General features: G+C 37.3%; 1 protein-coding gene across 1 annotated transcript in view; it reads right to left on the minus strand.

Moving 5' to 3' along the window:
• Positions 1–3,979: 3,979 nt before the first annotated feature.
• The window catches only part of VPS50 (VPS50 subunit of EARP/GARPII complex), a 137,481-nt gene continuing 119,539 nt past the window's right edge, over positions 3,980–21,921 (minus strand). Inside the window, exons 23-28 of the mRNA XM_081079868.1 lie at positions 15,470–15,618; positions 14,331–14,427; positions 13,043–13,201; positions 9,889–10,010; positions 7,899–8,088; positions 3,980–5,629 (exon numbers count right to left, since the gene is read on the minus strand). Of these exons, the coding sequence (XP_080935994.1) occupies positions 5,510–5,629; positions 7,899–8,088; positions 9,889–10,010; positions 13,043–13,201; positions 14,331–14,427; positions 15,470–15,618 (837 nt within the window). The 3' untranslated portion in view covers positions 3,980–5,509. The remainder of the gene's footprint in view (positions 5,630–7,898; positions 8,089–9,888; positions 10,011–13,042; positions 13,202–14,330; positions 14,428–15,469; positions 15,619–21,921) is intronic.

Raw genomic sequence — 21,921 nt, forward strand, 5'->3', positions numbered from 1 at the left:
GGAGCTCAGGCATGTTGCCTGGATGACAAGCTAGCGAGGGGGAGGGCTGCACTGGAACTCACCTTCCAGAAGGCAATGGCTTCCTCCTTCCAGCCAAAGGAAATACGACGTCCACAGGCCGCAGGTCACTAGGTGGTGAGCTGCTCTCGTATTTGCTAATAATAATAAAAATAAAAAAACCCACCATCCTCTGGTACTGTCTCTCTATTCTGCTAACCCTGTCTCATCTCTCATGGTGACAATGGCAAGGGAGTGGGTCCCAGGCTTGTAAGTTTCCCCAAGAAAGCCTATTCCTTAACCCATCCTGTGAGGTGGAAATTGTCCTGAGCCCAACTGCAAAGCAGATCGCAACTCTGAAAGGACGGAACCTGCATGACTAATACTCATTTACGGGCCAAGTATGATTTTTTTGTCCCCTAAAAAGAGCTTTGGCTTTATGTAATATACTGATGACCCACGTTTCCATCTGCAGCCCTGATCTCCTCTCCACACTCATGGGGGCAGCTGCCTCTTCTACACCCCCAACGCTGTATCTCAACGTCTGTCAAACTCACCTCTCTAAAACTGGTGTCTTGATCTTCACAAATCCAGTTCTCCCAAAGGTTTCTATCTCCTCAAGCAAAAGTCTTAGAATCATCTTTAATTCCTTTTTTCTCAAATCACAGCAATCAACAAATCCTATCATCTCTATCCAGAGTCTAACCACCTTCACCACACCCACCAACACGACTGCAAGCCAACCACCCATCATGCCTCTCTTGAGTTCCTGTATGACCGTGTATCCCAAAAGTAAGACCTAGCCGGACAATCAGCTCTAATATGTCTTTTGAAGCAAAAATTAAAACAAGACCGGGTCTTATATTAATTTTTGCTCCAAAAGACGCATTAAAGCTGATTGCCTGGCTAGGTCTTATTTTCGGGGAAACACAGTAGCTTCTTACTTTGTTCTTCTTACTTTGGCCTTTTCTCAAATGTACAGGTAGAGTGATTTTGCTAAAACCTGAGTCAGAAATCAGGTGTCTGCTCTGTTCTCAATCCTCCATGTGGTTCCTGTCTGAACGTGAAATTGAAGGTCCTCTCCATGGCTCACAGGCCTTCACTGTATGAGCCCTCCTGCCACGTCCACTCACTGCAGCAACACTGGTCCCTTATTGTTCCCAGAATGGTGGCCCTCACCCTAGGACCTTTGCACTCAGCCTGTAACACTCTACCCTAGATAACTGCATGGCTAGGCCCCACTCTTCCTGCCAAGTGAGACCTTTTCCAATCTCCCTTATTGAAATTGTATTACTAGCACAACTACCGTTCCCTATGGCCTTTTCTCCATAGCACCTACTCCTGGGAAGGATAAGTTTCATGGAAAGGATGCCATCTTGGCTGGATTCTTAAAGGTGGAGTTGTGATTAGGACATAGCGATAACAGAAGTAAGATAAAGTATTGATAGCAGGTAGTCAGCAAAAATTGTCTTCCAATGGTCACCTGAGGGTCACCTGAGGGTGTAATTACACTTTAGTATATACTCTAGAAGTGACCTCTGTTGAAAGGGAAATCCTGACCAAAATGCCCCTTCTGTTTAAGGCAAAGATTGGTATGCTGTTTGCAGGAGCTGGATAAAAATGCTCTCAGTATGGAAATGTCTTCTCTTTAAAACATAAATCTTTTTGGTTACTGATAGGCAGAATGAAGAGACCAGGGATTGTGAAAAAAACGAATAAAATATAGGTTGTTGATCAAGAAAATCCCTTTCTGGATTGAACAGCTCAGCTCTGTATGAAAAACTCTTTAAAGAGCAAATGTGGAAATCCTGAGCAGGACAGAGTCTTCTCAGTCTTGAGATCAAGAAGTGATTGCTGAAGTAATTTACAAAAATGGTTCTTCATCAAAACCAAAAAATGTTCCAAATAAATCATATCTTTAAAGTACAAAAATTGCAGAGGGACACTAGTTCTCCTTCTTCTCCAAGTTCCTGTTCCCTCCCCCAACATTCCTACCAAGTGAAGGTGAGTAATTATGGTTGTTTTCAAATTAAAAAAAAAAAAAATGAGGGAATCAAATATATGGTGATGGAAGGAGAATTGACTCTGGGTGGTGAAAACACAATGGGATTTATAGATGAGGTAATACAGAATTGTATACCTGAAGTCTATGTAACTTTACTAACAATTGTCACCCCAATAAATTTTAATTAAAAAAAAGAATATAGAATTAGGAGGATTCCTTTAAAACAAGTTTTAACTGTACATTCCCATAAAAGACAGAAAGTTGTTTTTCAGTTTTACATCTTGGTTTGGAATGCTTTTAATAGTTTATGGTATATTGAAAAAATAAAAGAATCTGAGAGAAAAAAATGATGCAGGTATACTTCACAATATTTACAAAAGGATGTCCTGATCAAGAAAAGTAGTATCAGAGCTATGAACTACTTTCATCTGCTCATTTTGAAAAGTTAAGAATTCTCATGTATAAAATCTGACATAGTTTTGTCCTTGGGAGAGTTGCACAGCTTACACTTTTTGATAGCCTTGAAAAAATTTGTGGGTGAAAAGAATTGAACAAATAGTTTTCATAAAAATAAAAAAAATCTGTAAAGAGCTGTGCTGGTCTTAACATTTAGCACGCTTACATGAAAGTATTAATAATTCTCATCATTAATCATTGTCAAGAGTTAAATATCATTTTGTAAACCACTAAGACTGTATTAAAATTACTCCAAAGGATAAACATCAAATATAAACATTTCTCCCCTAGACCACTTCTTTTTGCTCTGAGCACAACTTATAATTTGTCTTCAGATCCAATTTTTTATTACAAAAGATAACTATGCTTTCAAAGTTAATTGAAGTATAAGCCTTTTTTCATGCCTACATTTTCGTGAGTGGGTAAAAAAAAAAAACCTATTTAATTGAACTTAAAAGTTTTACTTTAACACTCAGCTAAATAGAAACCTCTCAAGGGAAATTCTGCTTAACAGTATGATAAAATACCACATGCCCGGCTTCAAGAGAAATTCTATATCAGTTTGTAAGTTCAGCACATGAGCTTGTTAGTCAAAGGAAACTGATAAGAACTCTATAGGTTTTATAAACTAGTTCACTTGAATTGCTATGTATCTCCTTAGCATTTTTTAATGTAAGACAATGTATTTGTACAAATAATCATTCTTTCTCAAGGGATAATTTACCATGCTCTCATATCAACTTAAAATCTTGAATTCTACGAGATACTTTCATATAAACTGTCAAAGTTAAGGAAAACAGACACAGAAAGACATTTTTTATAATAGTAAAGTTTTTGGAATATGCAGTGTTTCATTTATATTCTCAAGCTTTTCAATTCTATTCATCTTTAAAGTACTTTCACAAAATGTTACATGGTTATAATTCAATATCACTGCATAATGTATTTGAGACATGTCTGGTAACTCTTGTTATTAAATAATTTCATAATTCAAACCTATTATTGTTTTGATATTTTTAGCACTTATTAAACTATTTTTTAATGTAAAAAACCCCCCACTTTTTTTCAAAAAGCATCAAAAAGATTTACCACTTTTATTTTGAAGATGGAGAAAGCAAAAGATGGATATGTTAAAAGGTCTGACTGTATGGCTGAGGCTCTAAAAGGGTACGTAATTCCTTAGTATAAACTCCTAACCCTGGAAAACACTCTAACAGGCAGACAATTGCTGTTCATACTATCTAGAGTGAACTAAGCAGAAATTAAAGGAAGCCAATTATAAAATCCATGTAAAAAAGAAGAAATAGCAGTTCTAATCAACTGAGAAAGAAATGAGATTGATTAGCTCTTTATGTGCCAGTTGAATATGGCATTTAAACAGAAGGACCAAGCTTATCCCAGGTTTGCTTTCTTCTCGTGGCTGTGTATGGACAAATAATGGCTACTGGCAGAATCTACCATACAGGTGCACACTCTAGTTCCACAAATGGATCATAATGGCAACAAACCCATACCTTTTTACAAGAGAAAAGATTTACTCTCAACATTAAATTGACAGTCGATGAGCAGCGAAGTGAGAGGTTGAAAACAAAAAATTCATCCCACGGACCCAAACACGAACCCCCACATACAAGACACATTCTAACAGTGCTTCACATTGTACTGTGCTGGTCATGAATACCTACAGGGACTGATGGATAATGAGTGGCAGTCATCTCCTTATCACCTCCATGCCTGATCGTTTGCCACCGTTTGCCCATCACTTCAGCACCTCAGCTACCAGAAGACTCACAGGATACAAAGTACATTTCTCATGAGATGCTTCAGGATTCTGTGAGCTATTTATGTTATAGGTCATGTCCAGTAATCCTGGACCAACACTACACAAGCTTTGACGTCTTATACTCTTCAGTCAGAAACAACACGCAAAAAATTCCTTATCAGACAGTTGGCAGAAGTGCATGGGAAACTGATTTTCATGTTATGTATATTGGTAGAAAATTCCTGACTTCAAAGCAAAGTTTAAAGCAAGAGTACACATTTACTAAAGACTAACTGAGTTCTGAAGTTCATCATTGGCTAAACTCACATTATTTTACATCTGTGATACGAAATAGATATTTAAAAAAGGCAAACATATGATCCTAAACTTATGCTTGATTAACAGACAGTTCTTTCCTGAGTCAGCCAAAACAGGTTTTGCTGTCCAAAGACAAAAGTTGAATTCAAAGAGAACAAAACTTATATGAAAAAATCCCCATTTAAAAAAAAAAACCCACCATCACCATTCTGCATGTTATTCAGTGGGCCTTGAAAAGGTACACCCTATGAAATTACTTTTCACCACTGATTTCAAGATATAAGATGATTAAAATCAGAACACGCGAAGAAAATTTCACTACAGTTTTATGAAATCTTCCTGCCATGGGAAAATATCAAAATACAGTCTCAAAGGCTGGTCATGTTGGAGTATACCATTTATTACATTTTATCATTTATGATCACTATATTACAACCAAATTAACCCTGACATAAACTTTTGACACTGAAAAACAGAACATACTGATTTTTCAACTATTTTGCTTACAGGTACTTTTCAATTCTCATGCAGTGCTCATAATTAGAAGATACTGTACATTACCCCTCTCACATTATTCTTAAGAACCAACTTCAGAGCATAGATAAATGCCAACGTAAATTCATTCTCCAAAAACTGCCCATGTATTACTGTTCCATATAATTATACTTACAGTCCATTTTTCTATAAAATGTATAATGGTAATCATATAACAATAGTTATGACGAGGCAATAATATCATTTCAGGAAAGGAATACAACAAATGAGACTAAAAGTTGAGGAGAAGAGATCACAGCATATAAAAGTCATTTCAGAACAGCACACACAACTTCAGTGTTTCCCACTTTCCAGTTGGAAAAAACATGCAAAAAGTATTCTTAGCAGACAGTTGTCAGGAGTGCATGAAAAATTGCTTTTCATGTCATATACGTTGAAAGAAGACCAATGTCACTGAGGAAAAATAATTGTGTTCATTATCTTTTGGGTCTGTCTATATCATCTATAGCTGCTAGAAGTTTCTGTCTTGCTTTTTTATTGATATGGGAACCCAGGCAAACATTTACCAGATTGGTCAGCTGCTTCGTAGAATATTCCTGCTCGAAAAAAGAAGATCCAAATTTAGTACACTGAAAGACATGCATTTGATCAATGCAGTGAAAGGATAGGCACACATTCTGGTCTCAGTAGATAGTTACTGAGCATTACAAACCAGTGAAAAACAGTGGAAATTATAGCTCAGACATGAAAGACAAACTGTTTACTGAGATGTAATAACAGGGAATAAAAATACCATTTGAAACAGGAAGTACAAGAATCTTTTTAACATGGCACATAATCTGACATGCCTATGCTTTTTGTTAGTTTTAAGCTCACACACTTTATGACTGTTTCTGTGACAGTCTTTGTTATTAAGTTATCAAAACATACTGACATTTCAAATTTTTAAAATGCTACTAAGTATTTTCTGATACTCTACATTTTGCAAACATTTTATGTTAAAAGACAAAAATCTCCAACCACAGAACAACTCCTCTTCTGAGATATGATAAATGAATAAGGTAACAAAGATCAGAAAGTTACTGGTTTTTAAACCCTCATGTTGTAATTGGCAGCTACAGCAGTAAGTAAAATTGAGACCATACGTATTTTTTTGCAGTACAAATCTATTTGGTTCCTGAATTTCAGATAACGAGTTACTGGGATGAGAATGAAAAGGGACTCATCAGAAAGTTTTACATATTGATGAGGTTCTGGAGGTTGAATGGCAAGAGTTTGGACAGGGAGAGAGAGTTGTGTCTATCACCTAATAAGAGAAGAACACGTCTTCACTGGAGGTAACTACTAAAATATGAGAAAAAGATCATTTTAAAAACTCAGCCAACTACTCAGTTTGTGTACCTGACCTCTGGGAGCTCCTGTAAGCACCTGGTAATTCTCTTAAGTAAGTTAGTCTACACTTAGCGAGTACCATTGTCATCGAGCACTGGACTAGACATTGTGGGGAGTTCCCTTGAAGACAGGACAATCCCTGTTGCTGGGAAAATTTCACTGAATTACATATATCAGTTATCTAAAGCTTCCAAAACACTAAACTAAAAATTTCAGTCCACTATATTAAAAGAGGAAAACCTAACATGAGCATCATTCTTGCATCACATAATAGATCTAAGAGCTATGCTTTTTCTCTTCAACTACTTATACTCTTTTCCCAAACTCTTACTTCACTCAGTACCAAGCCCGAGTGTTTCCTGATTACTTTACTAAATGGATCCTACAACATTCAGCAGTCCTTCTGCACCTGGGTTAGCATTTTGGTTCTCAGCTGGCAGAGGTCAGGGGGACTACAAGTGGTGACATTTTTCTCCCTTCTGAAATCACTGAAAATAACATGTACATTTCTACCTTGCGCCCAAAGATCTGAAACTGACCTACAAGTAGGCACGTGTACGCAAAACTCAGGCTAATAATCATTTCATTTTTTGAGAGTGGTGAAACCAGAAAAGATGAGCCTGATAAAGTAAATAAAATTACTTATTTCATTACCCAGTCAAATAAAAATTTACCTGGATTTTACTGATGATGTTTATAGCATAAATAAATGTGAATGTTAAGAGTTACTGAAGAAATAAGATTCGGTGATAATTTTCACATTTCCTGTATTTTCTAAATTTGTCTTTACATGTTGCCTGTCTAGACAAATGATATATCATACAGAAAAGCTCCTGTATTAGGCATGCTCTAGTGATACATGTTGATTTGAACTGTGTCAATAATTCCACACCTTATATAGTACTTAATAAACAGCATTTTTCTCTACTTATCTATGTATCTATACACCCACAAAAATAATCTCATTGATACTTAAGGTAAAATCTCTAAAGACGGATGAAGCTACATTTGGCTATTTAAACATGAATATATTTAATCATCACTACTACATGTCAATGCGTTCAGGATGTCACCAATTCATTCATTGTTGAGGGCTGAAGGAAGATTTAAGTTACATAAAGACTTTAGCTTGTATTTCATTTCAATGTCACTGTATTCAATTTGTCTTGATGTTAACAACTTCAGCCTTTTCCTCCATCACAGTTGCAGGATAAATATAGCTAATGTTCAGACTGTGGCTATCTTTCCAGATAATTACTGTTACAGTTCACAAAGGTGTCAAAACGATTTGATTAAGCAAAAGGCATTGTACAGACATAGTGTGAACATGGTAAAGAAATGGTTTATGTGGTTCATGCTAGGACAGCAAATGTTTCTTTTTATTTCACACTCATGACTTTGAATTATATAGCAGACAAGAACAGAACAAAGGAAAAGAAATAAAAACTTAATTAACTGTTTTCCAGCTCTTACCCTGTGCTCTTTGATCCAGCGTTCCATGTCATTCTCAGTTAGGTAGTAGGCCTTAATATAGGTTTCCACAAATTCTTTATCAGGAATGGGTCTAATATCTGTTAGTTTTTCAAGTTTCATTAAAAACTGTTGAAAATCCAATTGCATCAAGGCACGACCCTCATTACTACACTTCTTAACATTGGCATATCTAAGATACAAAATAATAAAAAAAACACAAATGATGAGATGATTAGAAAAACAAACCTTTCGGTACTTAAGCTTTTCTCTAACCCCAGACTGGACAGATTCTCTAGAAGAGGGTTACATACAGGTAGAAGAACACAGGGGCCTCGAGTCAGAAAGACTAGGTTGTGTTTGGACCCTGTCACTTGGCAGTCATCTTACTGATCTGGGCCTCAGCTTCCTCACTTGTAAAGCATAGAGCTCAAGCAACTTCTAAGGTTCTTTGCTGCTCTAGAGACCATAGTTTGCCATACTAATTAACATAATCACCTGCAAGAAAGTTGAACTGGTATTCCAATTAATCTGCCTGCCAAGATTTATAAAACTAAGCTATATATACTGCAACGTAATCTTGGTTTCATAAAACTATGCAATATTGTAACTACTCAATAGAGAGAGAGCAAATGAAGTAATTCTCCCATGAACATTCGGCAAAACTAAAAACTACATGAGCATATAAGCATAGAAAGTACATATGTATTTTTCATCATAAAACACTTTATAGACTTATTCTGAAACCTCACACAATTGAAAACTGGTGTGTTCTGAGGTTGACTAGTTAATATTAAGGATGAATATATTAATCTCACATACACTCATAAGTCAGTGTCTCATTCTTTCAAGGATACAAAACGTGGGGAATCCAACCCTCGGGAAGGAGGCACTGCCCCTAAGAAAATTTGCAAGAAAACTAAAGCTTATATTACTTAAAGTCACCAAGCCTTTTTTAAAAGAGTGTTTTATACAGAAATATACATTTATTTTTCATTTTTCTACTTCATTAAACAAATTTATTACAAATGCTTTTCAGTCAGGACTGTGGACACAGTCACCTTGTGATTTGTAGCACTCCTGGTTTCAATATAGTGTAAAGACTGTTGTCAGCTTGTCATCGTCATCTTCCCACATTCTAATACATTCTTTTTTATAACTAATAGGAACTGAAGAGAAGTCTGATAACTGACGGCATGAAGATTCAATTGACGTGCAAGTCCAGATCACGCTGCACGGTCTTGGAAACAGTGATTTGCTTTCCAGGGATATTTTTAATGCATTACTGATTTTTATTTGTGTTCTAGATGTTATGGGCAGAGTAAGCATGGTCTCTGAGTCAGTGGGAAAATTACTATTGATAGATCTGTAGAGTCAACATGAAAGATTAATACAGGTTACAATGATCTAATCCTATTATTAACTGATGTCGTGGTTGGAGGACTGATTTTACCATCAGAAAATCAGTTCATAAGCCTTCTCTGCATTTAAAAACTGTGAACTTGGACAAGTTATTTAACCGCTTTAAGCCTCGATCTCCTGAGGCAAGGTTTTCTCTCTGATATAACAGAGAGAATAATAGCACTATCAAAGAGAGTTCAGGTTAGGATTTGATGATATAATCCTGCGAAGTCCTTGGTTCAGAAAATGACACATAGTGCTCAATAAATGTATGTATAAGCATTTCATAATAATTATATTTATTATTAGGTAACAATAATTATTATTAGTTTAACTTTCAGATAAGCATTTCATGCTGCATTCCTCTCTCCTCTACTAGCTGGTTCTGGTCACCAATAAGAAACAAAAGCATGGAGGCGGCACAGTGGGCTGTAAGGTTTCTTCTCTAATCATATCCCAAAGTCAAATTTGAGTTACTATGAGATTATCTGCTGTTTATCACTATCTCTACCTATTCTCTCCATCCATTAGTGTATTCATATATTATGATTTGTCATTGAAAAATCAGATAATGCATTCATGAAAAACTTACCCTTCCACAATAGTTCTATTAGCCAGTCGTATACAGTGCTCCCAAAGTATATTAGACACGGGCAAGGGTATCCGAACTCTCTTAGAAACCTCATTTAACCTTCTGTTAAACTGCTCAAATTCCTAAGAAGACAGAAATCATGGCTACATGTGAATACAATTAGAATGCCACACTGCGTTCCCATCTGAGTGGCAAAAAGGAAGACTTAGAAAGACTCAGAATCAAACCAAGTAAAAGAAAAAGAGATAATGCCAAACATAATATAAACTTAGTGTAGAGGTGAAGGTTCTTTTTAAGTATATCAAATTGAATAATAATACAATAATAATAGTAATACAGAGTATGCATACTACACTTCACATCAAAGGAAATTAAGTGTCATTAACTGATTTAACAATGCTAACACAGTTCAAATGTTTTTACATCTCAAATTTTTCTATGATTGTCAGTATGGATTAAGAGGGTTTCATAATCTTGGTCTTTAAAAATATTTTCAAGAAACCCAGTTTTAATAAATGCTTTAATAAACTTTCAACTCAAAGTTAACTAACTATTTGTAATTTGTGGCTATCCTCCTTAGAAAGCAATATGATAAATTATTCTTTCTTAAATAGTCTTTGAAAGTAAATAAATCATTATATAATTTGAAAGTCATGTAAATTTTTAGTACATAGGAGAAAATAAAACATAAAATACTTTCTACTACCTACAGAAAAACTAAACATTTTTATTACTTATTAGTAACTTTTTGATACCACTCTACTAAAAATAAAAATGTATGTAACTAATTTAGACAATTCTAACAATTACACGAAAGCAGCAGATAGTTCACACTTCAATAAATGTATTTCTGGTTTCTTTGGACTATTATCATTTAAATATGTTCACTTACAAAAGTAAATGTTGTTGATTCTTCCTTGATAATGTATTTCAAATAAATTTAATAAGGCTTAAAAGGATATTATTTTCTTCAGTTTCCTAAAGAGAGTAGCTACACAACGTTTAGCAAGTCACAACTGATATGTGTTCAAATTTTCTAATAACACACAGGAAAGAAAACTCTAATCTGACCGTCACCAGTCAAGATACCACATAATGATAATTGGCTTATCCTTTGGTACTTCCTAAACCATAGTTTTTTGGTTTAAGTTATTTTTGACAGTCAATGCTGTCACTCACCCCTTAGATCTCCCTTAATTATTTATGAAAAAAAGTGGATCTTCAATCCACTAAGTTCGCATTTGAAAATCAAAGTTAAATAAATAATTGACCTTCATCTTTTTCATCTTATGAATCTAGCAGAGCAGGAGCTTTTGCTACTGTATTTATGCTTCACTGCAGTAGGCTCTGCTTTGGTTTTCAAGAGTCATGATTCAATACTTTTCATTCGTATTTGAAAGATAAAAGTTTATGAATACTGTATAAAACATCATTCTACATATTGCTAAATTCAAGTTCAAAAATGCTTGTTGTTAAACGAATAGTAAAACTATTTCACTTATGATTCTTTTGAAGCAACAACGAAGACTGCTTTTACCTAAAGGTTTGGGCTTAGAAAATAGAACAAAAGTGATCTTAAAACTTTCTTTATGGAAGGTTTTAAATTGCTAAAAATTGGGTTCAGATTAATACTCTGAATAATGCTTCTTTTTCTTATAATATTGTTTCTTGGAATTAAGAATAACTATAGCAAGTAGCCTCCTTCTGATATGCATATTCAGAGTGCAGACCTCTCTTGTTTCTTGCGTCCCTAAGAGTACCATGGTTAGCACGTCATTAAAAAAGAATCAATTTTTCAAAAATGGAACTGTTCAAAAAAGAGAGAATGTGATTATTTGTAAATTACACATATCTTTTACATTCCAAATTAAAATTCCCAATTGAAATCTCCTGGGTGCTCTAGAAATCAAAGGTCTTTTAGGGTGGCAACTGCAGAGTGCCTTGTTGTCACTCACGCCTTAGGTCTCCCTCTAACTCCTAGACAGGGTGAACTTATCTTGGCAACTGTGCACCTTGATTGTGAGGACAACCTCTCAGTCTTCAACCCAGCCTTCCAGAAGGGCACCATACACTGCTGGGAATAGGCACATTAGAAGAATTCCGATCTTATCTCTGTTTCAATCTCTGGCTTTGTTTGCTGGTTCTCAAGTGTCCAAGGCTATTAGTTATTGCTTTGGAAGCAGGTAAGGATGTATAAATGACATACAAGTCAGGAGCTTAAGAAGGGCCAATTTTCTTTTCACGACAAATATGAAAAACAAAATTTTTCTGAAAGTTTTCTCAGATGCTCTTTCTTCAGCTCACACATTCCCCATGGCTCATTTCCTAACTTCCTTCAGACCTCTCTCTCCCCAATTCTCTCTTTATCAGAGTCCTTCTTTGAACACAAGTGAATAAATGGTATTCCTCCCCCACCCACACCCTGCCACTTTCTATCCCTCTTCTGCTGGCTATTTATTTTGTCACAGAACTACTCCTCACCTGACATATTATATCTTAATTTATCTATTTACTACCACCCTCCCTGCACTGACATGCAAGGTCCTTGAGGGCATGGAAGTTCCTTAATTCACAACTACATCGCCAGCACCTAGATCAGTGTATAGCACATGTTAGGTGATCTATAAATAGCTCTTGATGCATAAATTTAAAAAATAACTACAATTTTTTCCAGAAAACTTACAAATGTAAATCATTAAAGACGTAGGTGTTTGCATGACACATTGCAAAAGTACTGTGATTTCTGGAAAAAACAACTAAGAGTAATTCAGGGGCATGGTCACTTGCTAATGAATATACACAACTGTGGAAATATCTTATAATTAAACAGAAATATCTTCTTGTCAGGATCGCCATGGCTATGGAGGTTACATAACATGACTTACATAAAAGTCAGCCAACACAGGCCAGCCAAACTCTAACTCGATGTGGAAAATCAGTGAACAAAACAAAAAATCTACAAAGTATTCGTGGGTCTAAAAGAACACAAAATTCAGAGAGTAAGCCGAATCCAATTCAGGGACTTTAATATCATGATGCTAGACATGTGGTAATGCTGTAACGACAATCTCACGACTTCAGAGCAACTGCAATGATAGGAATCGTTCTCTTAGTAAAATCTCCTTTAACAAAGATGTTTCCCAGAGTTACTTGCCTTCAACAATGCATCTACATATATGTTGTGCTGTGACATAATTTCTTTTACATCCCATTTCACGTTAGCCATCAGGAGCAGCATCTGTTCATAGTCAATGGCTTTGCCAGCGACGATCCAATAAATTGGTTTGCGGAGTTCACTGGCAGTTGAAACTGTCTGAAATAAAGTTCACAGAAATGAAAACAAGTATTTTCTAAAAGAATCAAATTTATAAAGGATATTTTGCTCCTGTTTCTAGTATATATCATATCTAAAAACAAAACACCATTCAACATTTGGAGATTTAAATTATGAAAATACTTTGTAGGCAAAGGTCTACCTCAAAACATAATTTTGAAACACAGAATAAACTTGAGTCCACAAACAACTACAAAATAACTACAAACTTTCATGCAGTCTAGGAAATTCTTCTCAAATTCCTTCACTTCTCTCCATTTTGATGCCCACCACCCCACCTCAAGATTGCATCATGTCTCAAATGTATTTCTGCAACAGCCCTCGAGCTGGTCTCCATGCCTCAAGCCTTGTCATCTAAAGTCTATCCTTCACACTGTCCTCAAAGTACTCTTTCTGCAACGCACACCTGACCATGCCATTCACCTATTTCCAACCCTCCAGCAGCCTCAGAACTAAGTCCCAGTGAATACATCATGTGGCTCCTGCTTAGGACTCCACCATCGCCCTCCTCACTAGCCCTCCTCCCTGCTCTGACAATCAGAGTTGTCTTTAGTTGCTCACACGAAACCACACTCCCTCTCACGTGCTGGTCTTCCTATGAGCCGTTCCCTCAATTTGGAATATACTCCCCACTCACCTGACTGGTCACGTTTAAACATCACTTCGTCCAGACAGTCTTTCTAAACAACCCGCTTCCCACCCACCCCTTTCCTTCTGCCGTCAAGGTTAAATACCCTGCCACTGTTTCTTTCCCCTTCTCACACTTTACTCTAAACACAGTTTTATTTGGCTCTTTCTCTCACTAGACTAAAAGTTATATGAAGTACTCAAAAAAGTATTAGGTTGATGCAAAAGTAATTGTGGTTTTTGCAATTATTTTTAACCTCTTAAACCGCAATTACTTTTGCACCAACCTAATATTTTATACAGGAATTCAGGGGTGAATAAAGAAATATTCTAATCCAGCTCTCCTGGGATTTGGAGACAGACCACTGGTTAAACAAACAAACAAATAAACAAAAGCAAAAACAAAAACTAAATAACATGTGACATTCTTATCTTGCTCCCAGTTGTAATGATACCATTACGTGATGAGACCATCTCTGACCTGAGAATAAAACTGCTGAAGAAAGGGCTTTTTGACTGCGGGCATCACAGCATCCAGATGCGGCTGGAGGAACTCAAACTGTTCGGCCAAGAATACCCTAAAGGGAATAAATAACCCCTCGTGTAAACAAAGTGCAGGATTTAGAGCCTATCACTATTTTTTGTGTAAGTCAACTTTCCGATCTCTACACAAAAGTTCGACAATTAAAATTACTTTCCCCTGTAGGGAACCACCTTGTACTACCACTTGACACTCTCATTTACAATCTACACAAAAATTAATACTGCGCTTATCACTGAATGTGAGGTAAACTGGAAAAAGGGTGACTTCAGAAGAGCTCATCTGGATACCAAGGTACCAGAGCGCACCAAGATACGCTCCTTTGCATGTAAGATATGGGCACAAATGACACAAAGTACTAAAGAAAGAATACAACAGTATTTATTGAAAGGATGTCTTTTAAAGATCCCATTCCATTATACACAACCGACCCTTGAATTCACAGATTAAACATGTGACTTTTCAGAAGTCACTCAAACATTCATAACGTGCAACCCTCTAAGTTGGCTGAGACATTCATGTGAACTTCAGGGCAGGAGGCTGGCGTGCAGGAGCGGGAGTCACTCGGCAGGAAGACAGCCGCAGCTGCACTATTTGTTCTCTACCCGTGTTACGTACACATCCACTCTTAAAGTATAACTGGGTACACTTTATGGAAGAACTTACACATTTTAATTGTATTAAAAATCTGGGTATTTACAAGGGTGAGAAAGCATTCTTGCTGATGTCAAGGTCGACTATATTTAACACTAGACTGACAATGTAACTGTTTCTCTAGAATCACAATTCTATAGGAAAACAGAAAGTATACTATAACATGCTTTTTCAAAGTTGTACTTAAAGCAAGAACCATGTTGCTAAAGATGGAAACTTAAAAGATTTCTATTTACCTAACTGAAAAAGGACTGTGGAGTGTTAAAAACCATTTGGTAATCTATTTAAGGATATACTTCTCAGAAATACATAAATCATATTTAGAAGTAGAAGATACATACAGCTAGAAATATAATTATACAACGTTTACTTTCATAACCTTTCTTAAAGATTAAATGACAAAGCAACTGTTTGCAACAACTTACAAAGATTCTGTGGCCACCACTCTTTCTGCCAACCCATACAATGTGTCCCCAGATGTCAAAATCACTAGATGACTGAGGTGTGGGCTCGGTACCTTCTCCTTTCTCTCTTCTGCTGCTGTGAGTGTGGCAGTAGGATCAGCTGAAACTTCCTGAAAAGAACAACACACATATACACACAGCCTGAAACAACAAATCTAATAAACTGTGTGATGTGACAAAACTTGAACTATAAATTAAAATACTCTTTGGCATATGTTAATTACATTTAATAGCTAGTCTCTTCTTCCTCATTTATATTTTCTAACAACTGCAACGTTCCCTTGTATACTAATTGAAAATGATCCAACTCTACACGCTATTATCTGTGTGTGATCTAAAGTTGGCCAACACAAGGAATCTTTATGAACTGAGATTTTCACAGAGACAATAGTGAGATGCCCTTCAAGAACTTGTAAGGGAGGGAAAAGAGATTGCCCCTTGAGAACCAAACTCCCAAATTAGGGTGTTATTAACTATTTCACACCCAAACCTTAATTAAGGTAACCATGGTATAAGCTCAAGAAGACAGGGCTGGAATGTAGTTATAAACTGAAACAGAACCAACTATATTGTATATGTCTAGGGACAGTTTACTGATAAGAAGGAAGATGGTTAATGGGAATAAAAGAAAGGGATGCCCAAAAAGCAGAGTGTGTTGAGCTTTAAAAGATCCTCCAAGAAAATTATAGCACAAAAATTAGATTAAAAAAAATCTTAAGTGTACAAAATGTAAATCTAGATTACTTTTTAAATCAATTACATAGTCACAAATCGACAACATTTTCCTTATGAATGAAAGAGACATCAAATGCATAGGACTCTGGGAGTATAACTTAGGTTAATAAATTTAACAAAATGGAAATAAAACATTATAAAACCTTTCAGGTCAGCAAACTGTTTTATTCTTCTTTAGTTCTTTTATATATCCTATCTTCTACTAAACACATTATCTCTCTTCAATTTCTAATTACTCAATTAGCATTTAAAAGTTATTTGGGGAACAACTGTGCTTTCTCTAGGGAGAAACAGGATAAGGGAACTATGCACATTAATCAATATCACAGCTCCATTATTTATTGCCTTCTACTAAAAAGGAAAACAATCACCCCACTTCTGCCAAAACAAAAAACAACAAAATCACAAAATTACATACTGTTTGGTACCAGTTGGTTGCCTGTGCTATTTAATTCTAGTGGACATTTAATCACCATCTACCAGACTGCCTAGGTGAGGGGCCTTGCACTCGTTCATGACTCCCCTTCCTTCTCACCTCCATCCCCTTCCTTCTCACCTCCATCCCCTTCCTTCTCACCTCCATCCCCTTCCTTCTCACCTCCATCATGCCTAAGCAGACACCTCTCCTGTTTGTTTCTCCTCATGTCACTACTTCATCAGGACCCAGATCACAACATTCTTGACTGGACTATTTTTCAAGTCCCCTAATAGAGACCTCTCCCTCTAGCTTCTGTTTCTACTCCACCTTCCACACAATTAACTGGCTTATTTTTCTATAATACCCAGGTGATCTTTCTAAAATAAAGACATGATCAGACCACTCCCTAGTTTAAAACTCTCAAAAGACTATCCATTCCTTACAGGAAAAAGCCTAACCCTGTTACCCTGCTATTACTCCTTTACGATTGACACCAGTTACCTTGCCAGCGCCTTTCGAGGCAATCTCTGTCCCTGAGGTCTAACTACACTGGCCTACTTGCCATCCCTGTCCTGCCTACACTCTTTTCTTACCAGCTCTCTTCCCCTTGTCTGCCTAGTTCTCTCCACCTCATTTTTTAAGTCTGAGATCATAGTCACCTCCTTTCCCTAACTTTCTCAGTCTCCCAAGAAGAATTAGTACCTTACCTATGTTGATGTTATCAGCACATATACATTTGTCTGTGTGTGTGGCATCAAGTGTACTTTACCTGTTATCCCCGGCCTCACTGGGAGTTCTCAGCGGATAGGGACCAATTTCATCATTTTTGTATCTCAAGACCTTGGCTTGCCTTCTGGCATTAGCAGGCCCTCCATTAGCTGAATTGATGAACATGAGTGTCTTCATTTCCTCTCCTCTTGTTCTCTTTCATGCCCATTCCAGGCTTTCACTGACCCCACTCCAAAGAAACAGTTATCAAGGTCCCCAATTGCCTTCTTATGGCCAAATCCAATAGTCAATTCTGAATACCATTTTATTTAACCGATGTGCGGCATTCAATCTACAGGCCGATGCTGAAAAATCCTTCTTCACTTAGTTCCCAGGACACTACACCCTCCTGGTTTTTCTCCTATGCCACTGGCCACTTTGCAGACTCCTTCGCTAGTCTGTCCTCCTCTCCTGACCTTTAAACATGCAGTGCCCCATAATTCAGTCATCAGACGTCTCTCATTTACAGTCTACTCCCTAGATGATTCTATCCAGTCCCACAGTTTTAAATGCCATCCACATGCCAATAGCTCAACATTTACATACTATCCCTGACCGCTGTCTCACTTCTATAGTGTATTTAATATACCTGAAACCAAACTCCCCAAATGTGTCCTTTCTAAAAGTCTTATCCATCTCCAGTTATGCATCTCCATTCTCCAGAAGTTAGGTGTCATCCTTGATTCCTCTGTGTCATACCTCACTTACAATCCATCAATGAACCGTCATAGGTCCACCTTCAAAACAGATCCAGAATCTGACCATGTCTCGCTCCTTCTTCCACTAACTCTTTGGTATAAGCCAGCTCATCTCTCTCCTTAACTGTTACACACTGCAGTCAAAACAATTCTCTTTTGCTGCCTCCCAGATGGCTCAGTTGGTTGGAGCGCGGGTTCTCAACCACAAGGTTGCCAGTTCAATTCCTCGAGTCCTGCAAGGGATGGTGGGCAGCGCCCCTGCAACTAAGATTGAACACGGCACCTTGAGCTGAGCTGCCACTGATCTCCAGGATGGCTCAGTTGGTTGGAGAGCGTCCTCTCAACCACAAGGTTGCCAGTTCGACTCCCGCAAGAGATGGTGGGCTGTGTCCCCTGCAACTAGAAAACGGCAACTGGACCTGGAGCTGAGCTGTGCCCTCCACAACTAAGACTGAAAGGACAACAACTTGACTTGGAAAAAAGGCCTGGAAGTATACACTGTTCCCCAGTGAAGTCCTGTTCCCCTTCCCCAATAAAAATAAATAAATAAATAACTGTTAAAAAAAGAATTCTCTTGTAAATAATTAAGCAGATCATGTCAATTCTTCTGCTTAAAGCTCTCCTCAGAGTAAAATCCAAAGGCTCTACAAGAACTAGGCTCCGCCTACCTCTCTGGTTTCACCTTTCACTGACACTCTTGCTTACTCCATTCCCGTTTATTCGGGCCTCTTTGCTGTCCCGGAATAGGTCAATTTTTGTTCCAACTCAGGGTCTTTGCATTTTCTGTTCCCTCAGTTGAAACATTTCCCCCAAAGTATCTTCTCCCTACTAGAAAATAAGCCATACATGGGTAAGGAGTTTTGTCTGGTTCCCGCCTCCCCACCAAAATTGTGTCCTTAACTCCCAGAACAGTGCCTGGCATCACGTATAAAGTGTTCAATAAACAGGCACTAAATACATGTTTGTTGAATAAATGAATTCTCATCCAAATGGCTCCCTCTCCTGTTTCCTCCAGGGATTTACTTCAGTGTTAGCTTCTCAGAGGGCCTTCTCTGATCACCTAAACCAGGGGTGTCCAAACTTTTTTCAACGTTTTTTACCAAGGGCCATATGCGGTAAAATACACAAATAGCCGGGCCAGTCACTCGAGGTGAAGTACATATTGCCTCACCTGGTTTATTTAAGTAAACTAAATACATTTTTTGGAATTTGCTGCAGGCCAATTAATAATGGATTGCGGGCCGCAGTTGGCCGGCGGGCCGCAGTTTGGACACCCCTGACCTAAACAAAATTACGCACTTTCCCTCCTCTTCCCATCCTTCTTTCCTAGGTCTTCATTACTCTCAACACAATCCGACATGAAATGGGATATGCGTTTATTCTCTATCTGCCTCCTGCACTGGCGGGACCCTCAGTCTTCCACAAAGTACTGAGACACTCAATACATACTTGCTGAATGAACAATGAAGATTGCCATCCCACTACCGTGAGTCGCCACGTCTTGTCTGCTCAACGCAGAGTTCCTTGCCTTCTGCATTGCCGACACCTACTATGGCACTCTGTATCTTCTTAGTTCAGAGTTGTGAATATCCATCTCAGGTAATTAAACGAACACAAACTGACAAACTTCTGCCAACACTGTACAATCTCAAATTCAAAATAACTCCAGGATAACCATGAACACTACACGTTCATAATAGTAGAGCTACTTTTGAATTTCATTCTTTTATGATTATTAGTAGATATCACCATATATATAACTTATCAAATTAAAAGTTTCTTTGAAACCAGATACTAACTGGTTAATTTAGGATAGAAGAGGGAGGTGGGGCTAGAAGGTAAAGGAAGGCACAGAGGCACAGAGTATTATCTGCAGCCTGAGGGAAATGCGGTTTATCTCTGGGGTGACAGGAGAGGCCAAAGCACTTACCTAACTATCGTGTTTCCCCGAAAATAAGCCTTAGCTGGACCATGAGCCCTAATGCGTCTTTTGGAGCAAAAATTAATATAAGACCCGGTCTTATATTATATTAGACCCAATATTATATTATATTATATTATATTATATTATATTATATTATATTATATATTATATTGCCGGTATTATATTATACCCAGTCTTATATTAATATATATTTATATATATTAATATGTTTATATATGTTGTTATATAATAATATATATTATTATTATATATTATATAATATGTAATTTTTGAGCTATTGGAATGTGGACAGCATTTAAAACTGTGGGACTGGACGGAATCATCTAGGGAGTAGAATATAAATCAGAGAAGTCTAACGACTGAATTATGGGGCACTGCACTATTTAAAGGTCAGGAGAGGAGGACAGACTAGTGAAGGAGTCTGCAAAGTGGCCAGTGGCATAGGAGAAAAACCAGGAGGGTGTGGTGTCCTGGAAACGAAGTGAAGGAGTCTGAAAATGAAAATGAAGATCAGGATTAAATAAATAGCAAAGCCAAGAAAATAAGCCACAGTAAGCCCGGAGACATGAAACTCACAGATTGGATTTTATTCATTTACTATATGAACATTTACGGGTGAAATGCTGTTTGCCAAGGTAAGTGCTATGAAAAAAAAAATATATATATATAATACATAAGTAGTATATGTTATATAATATATAATATGTATTATATATATATACGTATATATAACACACACACACACACACACACAAAGGATGCCAAAAAGATGCATACACATTTTAAGAGAGGAAAAAACTGTATTAACATATACTGATAACAAAAGATGAATGCAAGTCACGCTTGGCTTCTGCAATTATAAGAGGTGCTCAAAGTGATTACCATCAGCATCCAGACACTTCTGATTATGGCAAACTACTGCTTGAGTAATGCTGACCAAAGTGTTAACCTGTCTTACAATGTGTATACATTTTTCTGGCACTCCTGACACACACACACACACACACACACACACACACACACACACACACACACACGGCAAAGGGATCTCTAAATGGTAAGGGAAATGGATACAGGTTACTTCCTGCACTTACTTGGGATATCAGCACATGCCTCTCACATTTTATTCACATCTCCGCTCAAAGATACACCTCCTATCATTCTCTGCATTTTCTTCTAGCACTTGTTAAGTGCTAGAAGTGTTAAGTGTCTGACACTATATTACACATTTGTTTATCTGTCTCTGTGTCTTAATAAAGTTCCAAGAAGAGAGGAATTACCTCTTGTTCACTGGTGAATTTCCAGTGCCACCACAACGTCTGGCATATAATAATTATTTCAGCAAGTATTTCTTAAAAGAACGATCACATTGAATTTATAAAAACTTCCATAACAGAAGTCTGCACATAATATAGAGCTTATGAGACAAGAGGAACATGATTGCTTGCTTGGGTAGGCGAAGGAACAAAGGAAAAGTCGGAGAATGCTGGGGTGAATGGAGATGCAGAGAAACACTGAACAACAAAAATCTCTGGCTATAGCGACCAACCACAAGAAAAGTATGTTTTTATTTTAAGTGCTTATCTTAGCTTAAACACTATAGAGGGTCAGCCCTGTTTTTCGACCAACCGGTCTTCTTAAAACATGCAGTTCGTCACGTGACACAGTCAAGAATCTAGACCTCCTACTGCACAGCCAACTAAACCCAAACTTCTTCAGTTTCAAGGCCATTCAAAAAGTGGTCCTAAACACTCTGCAACACAACTCTTCAGCATACACCAGTGCCCCATCACAAAGACTCACCAAACTCTGGGCCAGGCCTGTCCCACCTCAAGACCCTTGCTCAGCC

This window comes from Rhinolophus hipposideros, assembly GCF_964194185.1.
Source record: "Rhinolophus hipposideros genome assembly, chromosome: 18".
NCBI classification, from domain to species: domain Eukaryota; kingdom Metazoa; phylum Chordata; class Mammalia; order Chiroptera; family Rhinolophidae; genus Rhinolophus; species Rhinolophus hipposideros.